The following is a 22,810-nucleotide window of genomic DNA, read 5'->3' on the forward strand; positions in this document are numbered from 1 at the left end:
GATGGTTTCGGCGTTTCAAAAGTGGTGAATTCGATGTTGCAGACAAGGAACATGGAAAACCGTTAAAAAAATACAAAGAAGTGAAATTGCAAGCATTGTTGGACGAAGATGATATGCAGACACAAAAACAACTTGCAGAGCAATTGGGTGTTAGTCAACAAGCTGTTTCCAATCGCCTACGAGAGATGGGAAAGATTCAGAAGATCGGTAGATGGGTACCACATGAGTTGAACAACAGACAAATGGAAAAGCGCAAAAACACATGTGAAATTTTGATCGCACGGTACAAAAGGAAGTCTTTTTGCATTGTATAGTTACAGGGGATGAAAAGTGGATTTATTTTGAGAATCCCAAGCGCAAAAAAATCATGGGTAGACTTAGGCGCACCATCCACATCGACCGCAAGACCGAATCGCTTTGGCAGAAAGAAAATGCTCTGTGTTTGGTGGGATCAGAGGGGCGTGGTCTATTATGAGCTGTTAAAACTTGGGGAAACGGTTAACACTAAACGTTACCAACAACAATTGACCGATTTGAACCGTTCGCTGCGTGAAAAAAGGCCAGAATACCAAAAGAGGCAACACAAAATCATTTCTCTTCATGACAATGCTCCATCACATACGGCAAAACCAGTTCGTGCCACGTTGGAAGCACTCAGCTGGGAAGTTCTACCACATGCGGCTTACTCACCAGACTTGGCTCCTTCCGATTACCACTTGTTTGCATCGATGGGTCACGCACTTGCTGAGCAGCGCATTGGTTCGTACGAAGATGTGAAAAAATGGCTCAATGAATGGTTTGCAGCAAAAGGGGAAGATTTTTACTGGCGTGATATTCACAAATTGCCAGAAAGATGGGAAAAATGTATAACAAGCAATGGAGCATACTTTGAATAAAGCACTTTTTATCATTCTTCTGAATTTAACGTGTTTTTTTTGGAAAAAAAATCTGCATTTTATACTTGTACACCTGGTATACTTTAAAGGTGGTCAAGCAAACGAACACTTTCTCATCAATCATTTCACTGCACATAATAGAAATAAATAAATAAATAGATATGCACAATGTTTTAACCCGGCATGATATGACAATGTGCAATCAATTCATAATAAATCAAACTCAATATAAACTCAATAACTCAAATATCTGTTTAAGTTGAAGAGTTTCACTGAGCCCAAGAACTTTTTCCGTATTCTAGTGTAGAAATTTTCCCTTAACTCAAAGTTTTCGGGAATGTGAGAAATTTTTAAAAAAATAACATTTAACAATTTTTCATGATTTAGCAATAGAATTTATCATTTAGCTATAGAATTCAGCAATTAGCAATAGAATTCAGCAATTAGCAATAGAATTCAGCAATTAGCAATAGAATTTAGAAGATTTGTTTATCTGCTCGCAAACAGTGAATTAGTTTCTCACAAAAAAAAAAATCTAAGAGAGAGCCAGTCAAAAATAACTGCATCTTTTGACAAAAAATAATCTTGTATACACTTTATTTACAATTTTTTTAATTTATGTGAGCATTATGTACACGTCTGCTTCCATTATACAGTATGTACATCTAGTTTATTTCTTAATGTTCTCATTCAATAATTAAATATGGTTAAATTAGAATAACTTATCTTTTAAAATTTCTTAATCTCCAGTATAGTTAGGCATGTTTTACTGATGCAATATTCATAAATAGTGCTATTATGTTAATAAATCTTTCTTTTTCCCACTTGGAAATTGGAATTTCTGATAGATAGAAGAAACAATAACTTGCTTTATGTTTTACAATAATAAGTTAATATAAGATAATAATATTATGTTACGATAATAAGTTTTTGTCAGCCAAGATTTGACTTTAGTGAAATGCTGCTGCACTCTGTTTCAAAAGTTCAGATGCTATATAAAATTGTCCTATTTTTGAGAAGTACGGAATGAGTTTTTAAAAAAACATGCTCTCATATATCCTTCTTCAAACTATGTAAACTTCATGTACAATACACAAAATCTAGATCTCTACATTTTACTGGTCATATAATGGTATGAAAACAGAATTATATGAACGGAATGGCAATAAAACAAACACTTTTGTCACAACATGGCCATTTTTCTGTTCGGTGGGGCTAATTAAGCTGTCAAATATAGTTGTAGCCGATTCTGATTGGTGACATTCTACAATTTTTTTTTCTTCTTCAATACTTCATACTGCAATATTTGGTAATTTATAACTTTGTCATCTGAGCATTGTAGTGCGTGCACACACACAGTATAATGTTAAGTGAAACCTGAATGAGTGAGACACCTATGGTATTGTGGAAAACTTTGTTTCTTGGATTGTGGCCAGCTGATGCAAAACCATATGATGTAGAGAAGTACCCAGGAAAAAGATGTCTAAGCTGACTGGTTTTACATGTCAATGTAATTTTATTTTAACTTTTTTCAATCTTCTTTTAAATTTAGCCTGCTATAACACTTTCGGACCCTGCACACACACATGTGCGGGCTACTTTTTTCCTACTGTAGATATTTTTTAAACCTCAGGGAGTTATAAGTCCTGACTTGGAGTGCTTGTGGGTGTCTTGAGTTAGAAACATGGTGAATATATAAACTTTGGGGGCTCCTATCAGAGGGGAGCACTCTAAGTTGAACTTGCTGTTTTCTCAAGATAGCTATTAGGACAATGTGCCTCTGGGTTAAGTGTAATGTATCACATAGAATTAAGCAAAATAAAGTTCTGGAGAAAAAAAATTGTACCTGAATAAAAATATACCCTGCATCATCTTAGCTGAAAAAATTTGAATCAGATGAATTATTTCTTTACTGATAAAGCTCAAAACTTTGACATGCACAGTGCAATAAATTATGGTTTTTTACGACAAACATGTTTGAACTATTTTTGAACTTTCTGATCATTTTAAAAGCAGTTTTCAATGCTAAGTGACACATTTTTGCAAATTGAAAAACACATTTTTGCAAATTGAAAAACACTTTTTGCAGCCTAAGATTGAAAACAGTTTAAATTCTTTGTAGTTCCCAGATAGATAGCATTTGATTCATAATGCTTGAACAATAAAAACTTCATGCAATACAAATGGAATTTTTAAAAAAATATATTGTTTGAAAATTGTTAATCGTAACACAATTGACATGTTTAAAAAGAAATACGATAAAAATGTTGGGGAAATCGAGAAGCTATCCATACTTAGAATAAGACAACCATAAATACATTATGGGCATTGTATAGTATTTTATCATGTTTATATATTGTTTATAATTTTTGTGATTGTGTTTTTAATTAGGTTGCTGTATTTTTGAGAAATACATGACATCCATATTTGTTATGGGCATCTTTTCCTCAGCCACCTCGTTGGGCATTTTGCCTGTTGTGGCATTGTATTTGCATTATTTGAAATACACATAGTGATGGGCTGTATGAAATACCCCAGAATAAAAGTGTACTGAAAGAGAACAGTCAATTTGGCCACTGACCTATTGTAAATTATCTTAAATTTGCTGGCTGTTATAGACAAATAAACTGTAGGAGAAGGAAAATGGCATCAACATCACCAAAAATGTGATATATATTCATGTCTGAGCAAAGAGCCTTTTATTACTGCTTATTTTAGAACCGTTCTTATCAATATCACACCATGTGGCACACATTTCACAACAAAAAACCCAGACCACACATTTGTGTGCAAGTTCTGTATTTTCAATAAAATTTGAAAAAATAGAAGTTTGCTAAAATTTACGGTTTTATTGCATTTTTTGAATATCAATGAGGAAAAACATTTTAAAAATTCAAAAAATGAATGCTCGGGTCTGAAAGGGTTATGAATTGTAGTAACTATGATAAAAACGAAAATTTAACCTATAAAAACCAGAGAGAAAACTATTAAAAATATTGACTTAAACTATTTAAAAATATTAAATAATACTTTAAACCATGTTTTTTTAGACTCATTATTAAAACAGTGTACCACTTATAATCGAGAACTAAAAGTTTTTGTATTAAATATAGCACTAACCCTCTGAGCAGATTCTTTGAGATTAACATCTCTTGCACAAAGAGCTTCCATTTTCCTTTGGATCGATTTCATTTTACTGGGATGTACCCTAAAAAAATATAAATATTCTAAAATATAATATGCAGATTAGTACAGAAATTGCTTCCAATTAAATGTTTTTATGCACCAAAAAATAACACAGTTTTCAATTAGCTCTTTTTTTTGCATTTTATGAAGCAAATTTAGAACAATTAATTTATCATCAGGACCTTAAGGACCTTAAATTTTCAAATGTGGCTGCTATGCCCATTCTAGAGTTATTAAATGAGCATAGGAAAACTCATGAATGTCTACTAGGCCTAAACTTGTAAAAACATAAAACTGCTGAAAACATATGACTGCTTTGATAACTGTGACATTGTTACAGTTGAAACAAACAAGGCTTTCGTGGCTATCATGTAATGTAAAATTCAGTTTTCAGCATGATGTGACAAAGTTTTTGTCTTTCAATGTTTTGTTTGCATGGCCGGTGAACATCTTCAAGAAATCTTATGATTATAGACAGAATTGGATGGCACCTGAGAATATTTGGAATCAAGACCATCTTTAAGCCAACCAAAAAGCTAGGTCCCATGTAGAGAAGTATATATGACATTACAAGATGATCAATATCAGCCAGATTGATCAAGCACAAATGAAATTGCACACTGGGTGTGTTGCCAAGTCAGCCATAAACCCTGATCCAGCATGTCCTGACCAATGATCATAAAATTCTCTTCCCAAAAATTATTCAGCAACATATAATATTTACCACACATTTTTAGAGAAGCAATCGAGATTTGAAAACACAAGAACTACTTCAATAGAAAAGAAGAGAGAATGAAGATCAAAGTGCTTGGTTTCCCATCTTAAAGATAATGAAAATAATACCCACATGCTATCCAGAGCCCTTGAAAACAACTTCAGCCAATGGGGGAAATCTTCCTCAACTGACCAATCCCAATGAAGCAGTGGGACTCAAGTAGGGAGAAGACTTAAATATCAACCTTTTCCCGCGAGTATGTAAGATTTCTTGAATATGTTCGCGAATGTTTCATGCAAACGAAATGCTGAAAGATAAAACTTTCTGCCATATAGGCCTAAAAACCTGAAAAGTATGAAATTTAAATTGTTATGTGGCAATTTGTTGGTCTTTCTTGGATGCCAATGAAAAGTATGGTGGATGTCATGATCCCTTCATTGACATTCTATATGCATACTATATATATACATTGACATTCTGGAAGATATTCTGAAATGTTAGAAAGTTTTGCTCATCAAATCAGATTTTCTAAAGCCATAGGAAAAAAAATTATTGCACAGGCTGCCACAAGAAATAACCTAAAAAAATTACGAATGCAGCAGAAGTGAGAACAAATGTTAGAGTGAAAAGGAATTTTTAAATAAATTTTTACTCAAATGTTTTGCTTCTCTTAAATTATTATTCAAATTTACTTATTAAAGTTCTGAGTGAGTCACTTGGCAAATATTATTTTGATTGATGACCTCTAGCTTTTATTCAAATCACTGGCCTACATCAGTACAGTTGAAAAAGATGTAGGAGTTTACAACAATCAAACTTATTATAACCACCTCAATTGCTGCGACACACCTCAGATATAATGACTAGAGCTTGGATTTCTGTCTTTGCATTTTTTTTATTTTTTGCACATTTCGCTATTTTTACGTGATAGAGCATATTTTCACAATTTCAAGGCATATTTTGCATATTTCATAATTTTCAGTAAAAAGTACATTTTTTCCTCTCTATTCCAATCCTGCTTCAGACTGGTTTTTGCAGTGCTGATGGGTAAAAAATCTTTAAATTCAGGTTTTTCAATCACTCAGCAATGACATTGAATTTTCAGAGCATAAAAAATACTAGCCCTTCAAGGACACTGGTGTGTAAATATATTAATTATCTGAATCGATGTTGGTGATGGTAACTCGTCGGAAAAATAGGCTAAAATTGGTAAATGGGGGAATTTTTTAGCATTTTGTGGGAAATTTTGAGTTTTATCAAATAAAAAGAATTATTTATTTATTTACTTTAATTTTGTGTGATGATTCTCTAAACCTAAATACCATACTTGGATAGGTATTTTCACCTATAGATGGTAGCACATTAATTCTGAATTTGTAGGAAAAACTTACTGAAAAGGAAAATTTGAGGGAAATTTTGGCTGGATGAGATTAGTTAGTAAAACAAAGAATTTTTGTTCATACAATAAGTAATAATTCAAAATAATTTAGAATGCATTAACACTTCTCATCATATTCTTTTACTAAAACTAATGTTATTTAAGATAGGAATGAAAAATTTTTAGGACATATTTTTCGTTTTATAGGGCATATTTACAGTTCATAGGGCATATTTACAGAGCCCTAATAATGACAATAAGTGCCAGTTCCAGCCTGCTTGATATTCTTGTGATTGTGTAGTATTTTTTCAAAGGCATTCTTAAAACTAGGCCTCAAAACATTCATGTTTGTCTGCCCTTGCATGTAGAAATACTAACACTGCTCACAAAAGCCATGGAGTTCTACTGACATATTTTCAAACTTTTTTTAATATCTACTGCAAACTATAAGTACCACTCCTGCGACAGAGCTATATAACTCTGTTTAGTCCATGCATTTCTGATCTTGATATGCTTTGTTCTTATTTAAGGTGACTTCTGGAATTCACTTCAGGGCCTACTTCAAGGCCTACTTCAAGGAAATACATCAGTGTCTTTTTTTTTTTTAAATAACGTGATCAGCACGTATTCCCAAGAGATCATTACGATCTGTCCTTTCACTTGTCATTTTTGTCACTGATTTATTTTTCAAATATGAATTTTACATTTTTATATACAAAAACCATCCTGGGGTGGTACACACTTTGAAATTGGCCATTTATCTATATCAGGCATATTTTTCAAGTTATAGGCAATTTTAGATTTTTTTCCAACGCTGTGTATCTATATATACAAAATGTGTAATAATTACTATTCTAGTCACTTTTAAAATTGTATCGGAAAATTCCCAACAGAGTAAAACAAAAAGTAAATACAGGCCTATGAATTTTACCATATTATTTTATGGGGGAAAAAACTTATTTACTGATAGAAAATATCAACAAATTCATGTTTTCTCTGAGAATTTAAAAGGCTTATTTTTTCTCGTAACCACTTTTGCTCTCTTAAATGATGTTCCAGCAATGGTCAGCAAGCATTGCAAACATTGATTTTCCTTTCTACTGCTTTTCTATAATCATTATAAAGCTTTTCACCATGTTTTTCAGAAACATCAATGCAGTTCTCAGGAAAAAAATATAAATGTGAATCCAGGAAATGCACTTTTAGAGACATGTTGCATCTTAAATCCCTGCAGGCATTTATCAACTGTTGAATCAATTCTCCATAGGTGTTAGCTCTTTTCTTTCTTTCTATCCTAGAAAGTTTTTCTTTACGTTCTTGAAACAAATCCATGCACTTTTCTCTTTTGGTGACAGGCATATTATTTAAAATCTGTATCTTTTGTAAGTTCTCTAATTTGGAGGATCCACAAACAATCTTTCTTTTATTTTTGCAGTCAAAATACAAGAAAACTTTTTTAAAGGCACATAAACCAATTTCTAGATGGATTTATAGCTTTGAGAAACTGTTTTATAAGACCTAACTTGATGTGAAGAGGGGGTAGGACATCACTGGTTACTAATTTCTCATTGTGTATATTTTTTTCTCCCACTTTCCATTCCTTCCTGCTGAGGCCAAATCTTTCTTTTGTAATGGGAATTTCTGTCACGGCTATCCCATCCAAGCAGAAAACATCTAAATTTTGGTGTAGTCTTGTTGAATACCTAATACCATGGAAACTATTTTCAAATCATAGCATATTTTCCATTTGTGCTCTCATTGTATTTTACTAATTCGAGAGTATATTTCAAAATATTGTATGACGCTTTGGTCATATTCACATAGATAACCGGAACAGAAGGTATTACATTCCCAATACGATGAACTCCCTATGCTTTGAGGAATCTATAAAAAGTATCCACTCATGTGGCTCCTATTTGCATTTCAAAGCATTCATTAAGCCCTAAACATCATTACAGAACATAATCATGTCATTTCCAAAATGAGGAAGAAAAAATATGTTTCCTATGCCCATACTCAGTAATTTTTGTATCTGGCTGCAGTAGCTTATATATAACTACTGTATATCAATTAAATTAGACACACATCGTTAAATAACTAAAAACTATGCTTGATAACAAATTTATATTTTCAGATTTGAATTTCTCACACCATATAGAAAGTTTTTCTTTACGTTCTTGAAACAAATCCATGCACTTTTCTCTTTTGGTGACAGGCATATTATTTAGTAATAGATTAGTTTAGTAATAGATATTTCCATATAAGAAAATTTTTCCTTGAAGAGAACATTGTTATCATTAGCAGAGTTTACAAGAACCACAATCATATATTAGATCATAAACATATACCTTATTTCATTGATAGGAATTTTTCTTTTTTCCAACTGACTTATCATTGAGTCTTTCTCAGATGGTAAGAGGACAAGCAGAGATTCTCCTCCTTTCTGATATCTGCAAAAAAAATAACCATAATCATGATTACAAGGTGCTATCTCATCAAAGAAAAAAATCTCATCAACATGGATCAATGAATTTAATTTTCCCTCCATGTCTCATACGAGGCATTAACTAAAAAAAATAACAACAGCATCAAAGTATTCAACAATATGAACAACATTATATTTGTGAGTCTGTAAAAATTCTGAAACCTTGCAGTTCTTCCTGCTCTATGAATGTAAGTGTTTGTATCCTCGGGACAATCCAGCTGGACCACCCAGTTGACATTTGGAAAATCTGCACAGAAATTAATGAACTGAATTACATTTTCATGATCGCAAAATAGAAAATCGCTTAAAAAACATTATATAAATAATACATATAAATGAATTTTATATATAAATAAATTACTTTTTCAGGATAATTATGAGAATAATATCAAAAATTTTACCGAGTCCTCTTGCTGCCAGGTCTGTGGCAAACATCACAACGAAGTTTTTATTGCAGAAGTCTTTGTAGCGTTCCATCCTTCTTAACTGATGCAAACTACCATACAATGCCATGAGACTCACACCTGGTTTCATGCGACAGAATGCCTCGAAAGTATACTTCACCTAACATTTAAAATTTAAGGGGAGGAAAAGAACAAACAGTCGCAAACATCCAGTGAAATGCCATTCATTGTATGGGAATATCAAAATTAACACTAATCAAACAATACAACTACTAACACAATCGAGTTAAGAAAGAATGTGTAATATTATTTTCATGCCAATTAGCAGAACTATGATCCACAAACTGGTATAAAATAATTTTTACAATTATCAGCACTGATATAGTTTGGTGCCTCTCATCAACTTTTCATGTGAGAACTTTTCATTTTTTCAACTTTCTACAAAATGAATGAGGGAATCATTAGAAGTGTTTGAAAAAATACAGCAAGATGTTGCATTGAATTTTCATTAAACAAATTATGGTGACAATATTTAAAGAAAGAAAAACAATATTATGAAGATCAAAAGCTGTGGTGTTTCAACTGATAAAAAAAAAGTTGCTAGTGACCAAGTAAAATACCAAGAATGTCAATAATAACCAAGAAATACAATATCTATTGAAATAACAAAAGCACATGCTAATACTCTTTATGATAATCAACCACCGCAAATCAAATTATAGAACAGTGCATGCACACTCTATGTGTAGTCAGGCAATCATTTGCAATTCAGATTTTACTGTATAATACTGCAATTGGGAATTCATCCTATAAATAATATACCCGTGTAAATACTCAAGGAAAAAACACTGTTTTTCTTTAAGTAAAACAATATCATATGAGGCAAGATGTATTTAATATTTCTTTTTGACTTCTCAATCATTGATGATAACAAAATTTTCCATGAACTGCAAGAAAATTTTTGTTACACACATTCAAAATTCATTTTAGAAAGCAAGTACAGTGATACCCTCGCTTACGAATTTTTCAGCTAACAAAGATTTTTTTATATTTTTACCTTGGCTAACGAATGTTTTAGTGACTGGATTCATTCAATAACATAATATATCTGCAATGAGAGCTGATTTTTGCATAATCACTGACATTACTGTCTTTATACAGCCTGATTGATTTACGTCACCACAGAATCACATTCCACAAATGCCCCTATTTCTCTTCTAGAAAACTTATGAGTCATTTTATGTAGAATGAAGCAAAGCAAAAAATTTGTTTTAAAAAATCTGTGCTTGGATGTTTTTAGTGCACATGTTTTTTGGTGCGAGGTTCTTAGCATTAAACTGAACGGTCTGGACATTCTAGGAAGTTATCTTCTCCATCTGCATAAAATTTGCTGTCATTAGACTTCAATTTCATAATCAGATACAGAATAATTTAAGTGTCAATTTTTTTAATTTTAGCCACTATGGCACTTTGCACCTTTTGTCAAGCCCTGATTTGAGAGACTCGTGATACATATCTTTTTCACTAATCTCAATGCACGCCAAAATAAACAAGTGTGGATTTTGAAGGGAACATAATTTAGATTCTAACAAACACAGTGTATGTAAGAAATTAAAAGAAAGGAAAAGCTATCCTCCCTTTCCAATGCTCTATCTATACTTGTTTTCTTTTCAGTTTCGTAACTTCATATAAATGTGGGATTTATTACTAATTTTTTAGAAATCTAGACCACGTGAAACAGTTTTGAATGATGTCACTTTTATACACATTAAAAAGATTGTGATTTTCTACCTGCTTGCAACTTGCCATGAAAATCAGTATTTTCTGTTTCTTGTGGCTCTTGATGAAAGACCAGAGAAAGTCCATTTTTCTGTGAAGTTCACACACCAAATAGCTCTAAAAGTAATTGAAACAAAAAAATTCATGTATATATTTTTTCCTTTCAAGGTGGTATTTTATGAGTACGCTTTTTACAAAATTTCCCATGAACTGCGCGATTTTCGTTACACACATTCAAAATTCATTTTGGAAAATAAGTACAGTGATACCCTCGCTTACGAATTTTTCAGCTAACAAAGATTTTTTTCGATAGTTTACCTTGGCTAACGAATGTTTTAGTGCCTGGATTCATTCAATAACATAACAAATCTGAAATGTGAGCCGAATTTTTGCATAATCACTGGCATTACTGTCTTTATAGAGCCTGATTGATTTATGTCACCTCAGAATCACATTCCATAAATGCCTCTATTTCTCTTCTAGAAAACTTACGAGTCATTTTATGTAGAATGAAGCAAAGCGAACAATGGAATTTTTTGGAAACAGAAATTTTGAAAACTTCACAGAACCAGATCCATTAAGGCAACTTTCACGCCTGTAGACACAATCTATGATGATATATTACAGTAGAAGTCTGTTATAACAACAGCTCATGATCATAGGAAAAATTTTCATTATAATGACTCCTTTTTACAAGTGGATTTTTTTTGTAGCATTAGCTTTCACAATCACCTGAAAATCACTTGTTATATTGAGATTGTCATTAACCATAAATATATTTTTTATGGGCAGCGTATTATATTTTATCATGTATATATGGGGTGTTCTGTTAATGGAACGACAAACTCAGAGGGTTGTTAATAGACATCAAAAGGAACAAAAATTGCAATGGAACATGGTGTCGCAAACCATGTTGAGAGGGTGAAAATTGCAAAAAAACTCATGCAGGCTCTGAGTCCAGATGCAACCGCTCGTGTACTTGTTGATGGGGAATCCAAAAACCCGTAGCAGCATGGTTTCTTCCATTTGAGGAGTATGTACACTGTGTTGTATTCATGCATCACGTCGTGCTGGGTGGAAGGTCCCCCGTAGTAGTCGATCGATTGTGGCAAATGTAGTATGGTGCGGACAATGCCTCATCGGATATTGCTGTTGGTACATCCACTGTGCTAAGTACCCATTGCCATCTGCTCGACTGTAAGTCAGATGCACATCAGCATATTCCTCGTTCGTGTAGTCAGCTATCACGATACTCATTGAAACAGACAACTAACTTCTACACATGCTTACTACTGCAATAGTGCTAATTCAGATCCTCCGCAGTGTGTGATCCTACCCAGTGCACGTGTTTTGCGACACTGCCTGCATCATACAATATATGGTGAGCGAACCCATGAACACATTCAGTGATCAACTGACATCCACCTTTCGTCTCCTATGGACTCACAGCCTGTGTGCGTTTTCACAATTTTCACCCTCTTAACATGGTTTGCGACACCATATTTCATTGCAATTTTTGTTCCTCTTGATGCCTACTAACAACCCTTTGAGTTTGTCTGTCCATTAACAGAACACCCTGTATAGTGTTTAGTTTTTTTCATTGCACATTTAATTGGGTTGCTGTATTTTAGAAATATATGGCATCCATATTTGTTATGGGTAGCTTTTTTTCAGCCACCTCGTTAGGCCTTGTATTTGTATAAGTCATACTTTTTTATGACAGACTTTCACTGTATATGGTAGTGGAAAGTGGAGCAGAACAGGCAAATTATGAAAACCATTACTACATGCTCCATTCTTCCCAACAGGGTAGAATGAAAATAGACATTTCTACATATTACCCATAACTAAAACATTCTTCTCAGGAATGATTTCATGGATTTCTTTTTTAAGCTTGTCTAATTTCCAATAAATTTACTATTAATTCAAATAAATAAATTGACTAGTCGATGATAACTGCAAAATCTGAATCAAATATATTTCATTGCATGTTAATAAGGGCTGTAACTAAGAAAGGCAAGTATCCCAGGCACTGGACTGGGAAGGGTGCAGAGTTTACACTTTTCCAGTAGAAATTATGGGAAGGGAGGCAATGAAATGGATTTATGTCCCAGGCGACAGTGTGTTTTTGTTCTTAGTTGTGGCCCTGATGATATTGTAATTTACCCATAGACCTACTGGGAGAAAAGGTCCAAATAATGGTTTCTAAATGAAATTTGTCAACATATTTCAAAATATTTCTAAAATAATAAACATTTATTGTTTCCTTTGTTGGCAATTGCGGTTGATCTGTTGCTAAAATTCAATTTAAAATTCTAGTTTTCATTGAATGCTTATTCTAATGAAAAATTACGTAAATTTTCTTGTTCTACCATGATTGGCTCTGGCAGTTCAATGGGAGCAGGACTTTGTTCGTTTATACTGCTGGTCTGCTGTAAACCTCTCTTGTTTTTAGTTTTCATTCACAGTTAACCAAAGTGCCTTAGGGCATCTATTCCCAGTTAAAACCAGATGTATCCCAATTTCATGATGCTCTAATCTCAAAAATAGTTTGCTATTCATTCATCCTGATGTCAGGTGGTTTAATTGTGAAGATCCATAGATCAGACCCCCCTACAGATCTGGTATGAGATGATCACTCCGTGGAGATGGCAAATTCCAGAGTGAATTCTGCATCATACCTTGGTGCCGATTGCATGGTCTATGTGTCATTAGACACATGGAAAAGGATTTCGATTATGTGGATAATCTAACTTCAACACTGTGTTGTGTGTATCTTCTAATGGGATTATTTCAATGCAGATTCTCAGAAAAGCATAAGTGCCATTCAGCATGAAAAAGTGAAGTGCTAAATACTAAACGTTGACTTCCCCGACATAGCATAACTGTCAATGCAGGAAGGAGAGCTACTTTTCAAACTCCTGAAAGAACTGTCATTGGTTGGTGCGATATTTTAGAATTATGATATTTTTCTAAGACTATCACTAAAGGCTTTAAAATATTGAATCTGGAAGAAATTTAAATGGAAAATTTTAAATGTTCTATGAATTTCATTGTTGGAATAAAAATTGATCTAGTAAAGATTTCTGGTATTTCCTTATGTCATCTGCAAGTGATTCTTATTAGCGATATTAAACAAACTGGGGATGCAATGATTGTTGCAATACACAATGCTACATCATAACTAAAATGTCATTTCACTCCTAAACTGACCCGGTCAATTCAAGAAAATGCTCAATTTGTCATCACGTAATCTGTTTTTCTACAATTTACAACCAAAAATGTTGAAATCAAAAAAGTACATCTTGAATATACATGAAATATTTGAAAAGCATGTAAATATATTATTTCTCCTATAAATCATACCTGTTGCAGTGACTCAGGGGTAGCATGTTTAGCATGTTCATGAACAGATACATACATGGGATCTTTCAAACTAAGTCTCGCTAAATCTTTGACAGACCTTTAATGTTAAACAATTGAATATATATGTATAAGTTTCACTCAAAGAGCAGAATAAAAACTAAAGAAATCAAACAACAAAACATAGAAAATAATGATAAATTCAACGAAATGCAATTGTAATTATCAGCAATAGTATAGAACTTTATGGAAAATAAAAATCATTTCAAATCTTTTACACACTAAATGCAGATTCAGATAGATTTTCATTATTTTTCCTTTTATTTCCCTCTCATTTATCAGTTTAGAGATATTAACTGAGAAATTTATGAAAAAAAAAATTCTTAATTATATTTTTTTAGTTACATAAAAAATTATATATAAGTTTTAATCAATCTACATGCTTTTTTCACACTGGGAGCATTGGACGTTAAAAGGTGAATGAAATTAATTCATATACTAGATCAGTGTTTCCCAAAGTGGGCAATATTGCCCCCTGGTGGGTGATGAAATGGTCCAAGGGGGCGATAGAACCTACTTATTCAACATAGGATCCTATGGGCTTACTTAAGTTGGGGGGCGATGAGAGGAAAAAATTTCTGAAGAAGGGGGTGACGGAACAAAAAGTTTGGGAGACCATGTACTAGATGATCATAATTACAAGAGAAAAAAACATAACTCACTTTGTCTGAGTAGCAGAAAACAATAAGGTTTGTCTTTCCAGTGGCAAATTCTCGATGATGCAGTTCATGTCTTTCTGAAATCCTAAATCTAATATCCTGTCAGCTTCATCTAGAACTACAGCAAAAGAAAAGATTTATTTGACATGTAAAAGTGCTTTTCTAATAAAAAAAACATGTGTAAGCCTTGTTTATATGAATACTATTTGTCAGAATTTGTTTCGCAAAATCAAATTTAAAAACTGATACAAACCCAACATTTGCAAATTCATGGCATCAAAAAGCGGGTTCTCATCCATGTGCTGAAGGAGACGGCCTGGAGTACAGATGACTACATTATACAGATTTAGAATTTTTCTTTCCTCTCTCAAGCTCTGAAATTTAAAACCCACTATGTTCTAAAATCTATAAACAACAAAAAACTATATACAGTGAAACTTTGATACAATGATACTCTGTAGACTAAGAAAAATATTGCTGTAGAGGGATCGTTATATCAAGAGGTAGGAGTTTAATATTAAAGTATAACCATATACAAACAAGACTTGAAAAAATATTGTTATAGGGAGATTTATTGTTATATCAAGTATCGTTGTAGCGTGGTTTCACTGTATACGAAATTGATTTTGTGTATGTGTATTTTCTCTATACAAATCTACAATTTTGAGCCGATCATCAACAAATTTTACATATTTACTAAACAGGGTTCGACTTGAATGATGGGCTACTTTAAAACTTCATCAGAGCTGGACAACAATGGTTCCTGGGACTCAACAATGACTTTTGGAATATTTTCTTTGATTACCTGGTTCCCTAACAATGCATTTCAAACATGTATATGCCTTTATAATGGTTTGCCACTTCTGTACAGTCTGCCAGTGCATGAGGAAAACCCGGGCAATGCCGGGTATTATAGACAGTATGAGTTTAGAATAAAAGTTTATATATATATATATAAATCCTTGCGCACATTCCGACATAAAACGGACACTGTCCTTGGTGGAAAAAAGGAAAAGTTAGCAATTACCTATAAGATCTCACCGATCTGGGATCTTCATCAGGACTAGCATGATGCTTCTCCACAGGTTGCTCAGTGGATAGACAATAGCGCATGTCTGACAAAATCAGACGCTAAGGTTACTTCGACTAGCAAATGTAGCCTCACTTATGATTTATTGCTTTGCAGCACGAGTGGCAGAAATATGGGGAAGGGACAATTTCTTATAATAGCTTGAAAGCATGTGTGCCTCTAAAGAATTTTAGGTCAGTAGTTTAATGTCACAAGTGAGACTAATTAATAATTTGATGCAATTAAACTAACAATAACTCAATGAATTTTAAGGTCACATCACAAAAGAAACGTACTGAAATAAAATCTGCTATCAGTGTAGAGTTAATATTTATTATAATTTTTCTATTCTGACCAAAAGAATAGTCATTCACACGCAGCAATGGTTTTTCTTTTTCTTTTTTAATTTGCTGTTGTCTTGCTGCTATCAGAAGTGACTAATATAATGTTGATTTTTTTAAATTGTAATAACCATGAGATTTGAACTTCATTTTTCAACTTTGGAAAAACAACAATTTTTTGGTGCTTATATTTACTGCACTAATTATTCTTGGGACATTGTTATAATATTGAGTATGATTTTTCTCAAGTTATGCCAGCATACTGTAAATATAATTTCACCAGCAAAATTCCGACTAATAAAATAATTTGCAGCACTTCAAAATGACTCATCTGCAACAGTTTCTTTTGCACACTGTTTTTCAAATTTTCATACACGAGCCACTACTGCAAACATGATTACTTGGAAGATAAAAAGATTTACACTGTAATCTTCCGATATGGTTTTTAGGGTGCTCGGTTCTCATGATACACTATTTGGGTGGGACAATACAATTCTATTTAATACACTGAAATAAATCGTTATTATTTCACATTAGAAAAGAACTCAACCAACCTTCCCACCTATGACCAATCCCATGGTGAAGTCGTGAAAAGAACCTACATTCCGGCAGACCTCAAATATTTGAAGAGCTAGCTCTCTGGTAGGTGTAATCACAAGCACACCAAGTCCATCAGATTTGCACCAGCCTTCGCAAAATAAACGTTCCAGTATCTAGTTGAATGCAGTAGAATAAAAGACATTTAGAAATTAACTTAAAAGATAGTCATTCATGATTTAGATTTTGAAATACAAGCAGAATTATAAATTAGTGAATATACTAATTTTTTTTTAACCACCATTGGTCTGAATTTGATCAAATGATCAATGCTCTACTATACAGTCAAAACTTTTTTTAAGCAGCATGCAGAATTTACATAAAACGTGTATCTTGTCCGATCAAAATAAAAGATTTGAAATATTATTGGATAAAATAAAATTTGATTGCATCAACAGTTGAACTAACTTTTCTGCTTGCTGGCCATATATGGACAGGTATATATTGGAGATGATTACCAGGAAGAAAATTCATCTCTGCCTCCATGGGGACTCGTACTACTTCCTTGTTATCATCATCTCCAAAATATAACCAGTATTTCGAGGAATCTTGTATTAACAAGTGGAGAGAACATTTCTACATGCATGTCACCAACGGGTGGCCCATGTCATTCACGCGCTATTAGTTGATTGCTGCCGCCATCCATGTACAGAGCCTTTAAACATATATATATGCCTCAAAGGAGAAATATTCTTTTTCCATAGCTTAGGGGTAGTAGAGCACTAGTCCAGCAAATGAAAGATCAGGGGTTGAGTCCCTGTAGAGGCAGGGATGAATTTTCTTCCATGTATATAATTATCATCTCCAAAATATAACCTATCTTTCGAGGAATTCCGTATTAACAAGTAAAGTAGCTACTAAAAGGTTTTATTTTCAAAATGAGGATTATTGACTTACACCACTGCAACTTCAACCCATCTATATCACCTAAGATAGCTGACACAGGCCATATAAGAGTTTAACTATTTATAAGGGGCCCAAATGTGAATTAGAAAAATGAGTGGAATCATTGTAATAAGGTGACCACTGGGTACAATTCTCGAAATGATCAAATTACACAAGTTTTTACACCCATGAATTACAATATTTTCTTGTATATTAAATGCAGCCATCCAAGAAGAGAAAAAAAAAATTACACTGCACGATACACGTTAATATACTTTTTATTAAAAGACCAGACTGAAAATTTCAATCCAAAAGAAACGTTAAGTTTTCCTCTCATTCTTACTTCAGTGACAGATTCAAGATATATTTTCAGGGTCCCTCATTTTGGAGCGAGGGCTCTAGATAGAGATTTAAAAGCTGAGTTCACACACACACATCAGTAACAGCTCATCTCTGTTTCGAGAGATCCATCTCGTTTCACTGGAAATCTCAAGCTCTGATTAGCAGTGTGTGGAGTCTGGTAGTGATCAGCTGTCAAGGGCATTAACTCTCTGGTTCTTGTCAGGGCACATCGATTCCCATGTGCACCCAGACAAACAGGTTTGATTTTGCAGGGAGAAAGTGTGAGTTATATACTAACATAAAAATTTTTAATTAAAACATAAATACAAAGATTTCTTACAGGCACAACAAAAGCCAAAGTTTTTCCAGAACCAGTTTTAGCAGCACCTAAGATATCATGACCTTTCAACGCAAGCCCTATAGTTTCCAGCTGTATCTCGGTAGGGATTTCATAACCACACTTTTGTAAACCTGAAAAATATATACAGATCATTACACGGAGGCTCATAAAATACTTTTTTTCCACTACACAGTTACTCTTGACTTACAAACAGGATCCCTTCTGAGCATCATTGTAGGTCCGAATATTTGTTAAGTAGTGTGCTACTGTAACCCACAGACCTCATCAAAATTCCAAATGTGGCCTGCGCTGTGTCAAGGACTTAAGGCTCTGGCATACACGATTACCTTTTTTGCACACTAAGTTTCTAATTACCTATACACAAAAACAGCAATTTTTTGTCCATATGGTTATACAGTGAAAATCTCGTATATTATGATTACCTAAATAATGATATTATTCTCTAGTCCCAATGCACTTACCCAGAGGTGTATTTACTAGGGGGGCTTAGCGGACTATAGCCCATTGCAGCAAATTTGAGGAATAGGTGGTCAAGAAAATTAGTAGAATGGGAGAAGGGTGACAAAACTGTTATAGGTCACAGGCGGTAAAACCATAAATCTGTCTCTGCCTAGAGAGCGAGTAACTAAGTGGCAAAAAAGTGACCACGAAAGTGTGTAAAACATGTGAATGACCTAGAGTGTGTGCAAGCAGTGTGTTTTTGAGCAACAAAAATCTGTGCGAAAGCATGTGAGTGACCTAAAGATGGACTTAGAGAGGAAGATACAAGCTCGATAAGCAACATGGAGAGTGATCTAGAGCGTGTGCAGGCATGTGAGTTACCTGGACAGCAAGGGGGACCAGATCGGTGAGTGATCAAAAGTTGGCTTGGATAGTATGCAATCATAGGAGTGACACTAAGAGCAAGAAATCAAGTTAGTTAATGATAAAAAGTATGACCAAGAAAGCAAATGATCAAAAGTATGACCAAGAAAGTGCTCAAGCATGTGAGGGATGGAAAGAGTGACCTAGAGCAGTGTTTCTTAACCTTTTTTTGCCCGTGGCCCCCTTTGAACCATATTTTTTGCCCGTGGCCCCCTTTGAACCATATTTCCCCCCCCCCCCGGAAATGCATATGAGTGACCTAGAGCGTGTTTAACAATGTGAGTGCCCAAAAAAAGTGTGCAAGTATGTGAATAACCAAATGGACTATGATCAGATCAGTGAGCAACCAAAAGAATGACCTAGAAAGTGTGTGAGCACAGGCAACACCATCTACAGCAGAACACTTCTGTGCAAAGCTCATGACGTCGCTAACGAAGGACATCTCACCTATACCCATTGGATATAGCAGGCCAACTCATGTATGTTTACTCTTCTTAGTAGTATATCCATAGGTGAGATGACCTCCTTCAGTGCCAACACAAGCTTCACTCAGAGGCCTTCTGCTTTAGATAGTGTTGGCATGGGAAGAGACCAAAAGAGTGTGTAAGCATTGGAGTGACCTAGAGAGAGAGAGAGAGAGAAACTAGGTCAGGGAAAGACTAAAAGAGTGACCAAGAACGAATAAAGGACTGTTCAATCATGACCAAAAGTCACTACTTGCCAGTCAAACTTTCAAGTTTTTTTTTTCCATCACTAGTTTTCCTTGGCACTTTGAAAGTTTTTCGTTAGTGACCAGAATGTGTCACCAGCCACCGTGCTATCCTCATCTTTTTAGTGCCTTTTCTTTTTATTAGCAGGGTGAAAACAGCTTAGTTATCCTTATGGGTGCCAAGACCTCAGGTTGCAACTCTTGTGGCAACCCGACACATAACACAGGAGCATTTTACTGCTCACCTATTTTTTATTTTATTTTCATCCGCCTTTCTCCACTGCAGGAATAATCCGGGTTATAGTTTGGAATAATCCAACAGGCATCCACACATGCTTTATATCTCCAGAATTAAACGAATGGTACAACTTAATTTTAAAAACAATCACAAAAATGTGAAACAAAATGTGCCATGAAAATCCAATTCCACTGGGATTAAAGTTGTTGTGAAGTCTTGGCCAGACAGAAGCAATTTAATATCGTAAAAAAAAGGGGGGGGGGGAAACAGGTGCTGAAACACGAATGAGCAGAATATGAAACAACTTCGATATCTCAATGAGATGGGAAGCGGGGTGTGTTTGGTTTTCAAAGGATATGCAACACCACCACCACATGATGACAGGGTTGACAAGGTATTTACCATTGATGGTTTTTACCCACCCTCAGAGAAAAATACCAGTCTCTGCCATTATTTAAAGATTTTATCTACTCATTCATTCTTCTGAATAAAATGCATAATTTTAAGCCACTGTTGTGCAAACACAGAAAACTAAAATTATATTCTTACTAGCATGCCTATTAAAGTACCAATACAGAAAGTCTCAGCACCAGGTTTACAAACTTCTAGGATGGGGGTAGGATACGCCTCAATGACTCAGAATCACACAGCAATGCATGGTAGGAAATGCTTTCCTGGGATAGTAGGGTACACAGAAAACACCAGTGGAAGTGAAAGGACATCGCTAAGTGAACAAGCGTTTCAACAATAAATGTGCATTGAGAAAAAACTGAGGTCAAAGGTGTTCAAAGTGCCATTCACAGGCTATAGTGCAAGTCTCATATCTCAGAGGCCATTGACTTTCGAACACTATGGAACATACTGGGCATGTCTAGGACGTCACTGCAATGCAGGCAACAAGTTCCTCAGTGCTGTCAACAGAGGTATCATACACCTACAGATGTGTTGATTCTCCAGAGAATATTCTTGGAGTAATTATTCTCCTGGATAAAAAAACTGGAGAATAATCAAGAATATTCATTTTTCTTTAAATAATGAAATTTTTTTTTACTAATTTTGTTTACATTATGAAATATAAATATGTTTTTTCATTACCCAAAACATTTAAAGCAAAGCAATTTTTGGCATAATCACCTCCCCCCCCCCCCCCCCCAATGGCAACTTTTAGTTCGAGAATATTCTCTTGGTCATGATGAGAGGTTTTAAAAGTTTGGTTATGAAGATTTTAGAAACTTTGAGATTAAAACCTTAAAAAATTATTTTAAAATTAGATTGGGTTGGGTTTTTGTCATCAAAAATTGTTTTAAGTTTTAAACTTGTTTTTGACATGACAGGTGTCATGTCACGTATCAGGTCTTCTATGATCACGTGACTAAGGCTTTGGCTAAGAGTTTTTTGTTTACCTTGATTTCCAGAAGGCATTCGATCGGGTCCAACATGGTCCAACTCTTGAAGCATTTACACGAGATTGGAATTGGAGGCAACTTGATTAATTGGATAGAATCATGGTTAAGAGATAGGTCACAACGAGTTATGGTGACCGGAGAATTCTCTGGCTGGATGGACAGGCGTCACAAGTGGAGTTCCTCAAGGAAGTGTCCTTGGTCCCATACTTTTTTCACTTTTTATCAATAAACTCGATCAGGGTATTGATGGGATTACTAGCAAATTCGCAGATGATGTGAAGCTAATGGGGGGTAATTGGGAATCAATGAGATACAGAGTTGCTCCAGACCAACTTAAACAGGATTGCAGAATAAGCAAATGAATGGAGCATGATGTTTAGCGTTGATATGCATGGTCACTCATTTTGGTTCAAACAACCCACGGTTTTCTTACAAGTTGAATAGTGTCACTATTCCGGATGCAACTAGGGTCACCGATTTGGGAATTCTCATTGATGAAAGGCTTAGGTTTTCTGAACATTGTTCAGCGGTGGTCAAAAAAGCGCATAGGATACTCGGTTTCATTTTCAAAAAGGTCTCTTCGCGTTCTCCTAAAGTGATTCTTCTGCTTTTTCAAGGCTTAGTTTGTCCTGGACTGGAGTATGCTGTAATGTTTTGGAGACCATACCAAAAGAGGGACATTGACTTGGTGGAAGGGGTGCAGAGAAGAGCTACGCGTGTCCTTATTGGCACACAGGGCTTGAGTTATGAAGAGAGACTTCATTTTTTGTATATGTTTACATTGGATGAATGCAGGTGTCGAGGAGATATGATGGAAGTGTTCAAAATTTTCAATGGGATGGATAGGATGGACCATGAACTTTTAGTACACCGCCAATCAACTGCTTTTACAAGGGGACACCAGTATCGATTGGTGAGGGACAATGCAAGGTTATGGTGTCGCAGGGAATTTTTCTCTAATAGGGTTGTTAATAAATGGAATAGCTTACCCCCGGAGGTAGTAAATTGTAACACAATTGACACGTTCAAGAAGAAATACGATAAACATGTTGGGGTAAATCAAGAAGCTATCC

General features: G+C 34.4%; 1 protein-coding gene across 1 annotated transcript in view; it reads right to left on the minus strand.

Moving 5' to 3' along the window:
* Window positions 1–22,810, minus strand: part of LOC149089032 (putative ATP-dependent RNA helicase DDX10) — a 47,133-nt gene that overhangs the window by 22,341 nt on the left and 1,982 nt on the right. Inside the window, exons 3-12 of the mRNA XM_089236747.1 lie at window positions 18,500–18,630; window positions 16,890–17,048; window positions 15,179–15,299; window positions 14,929–15,043; window positions 14,210–14,306; window positions 10,856–10,960; window positions 9,062–9,224; window positions 8,823–8,907; window positions 8,524–8,625; window positions 4,017–4,104 (exon numbers count right to left, since the gene is read on the minus strand). Of these exons, the coding sequence (XP_089092873.1) occupies window positions 4,017–4,104; window positions 8,524–8,625; window positions 8,823–8,907; window positions 9,062–9,224; window positions 10,856–10,960; window positions 14,210–14,306; window positions 14,929–15,043; window positions 15,179–15,299; window positions 16,890–17,048; window positions 18,500–18,630 (1,166 nt within the window). The remainder of the gene's footprint in view (window positions 1–4,016; window positions 4,105–8,523; window positions 8,626–8,822; window positions 8,908–9,061; window positions 9,225–10,855; window positions 10,961–14,209; window positions 14,307–14,928; window positions 15,044–15,178; window positions 15,300–16,889; window positions 17,049–18,499; window positions 18,631–22,810) is intronic.

The sequence above is a fragment of the Pholcus phalangioides genome, unplaced genomic scaffold (assembly GCF_987345545.1).
Source record: "Pholcus phalangioides strain wild (caught in Gottingen) unplaced genomic scaffold, Ppha-v1.0 ptg000002l_1, whole genome shotgun sequence".
NCBI lineage: Eukaryota > Metazoa > Arthropoda > Arachnida > Araneae > Pholcidae > Pholcus > Pholcus phalangioides.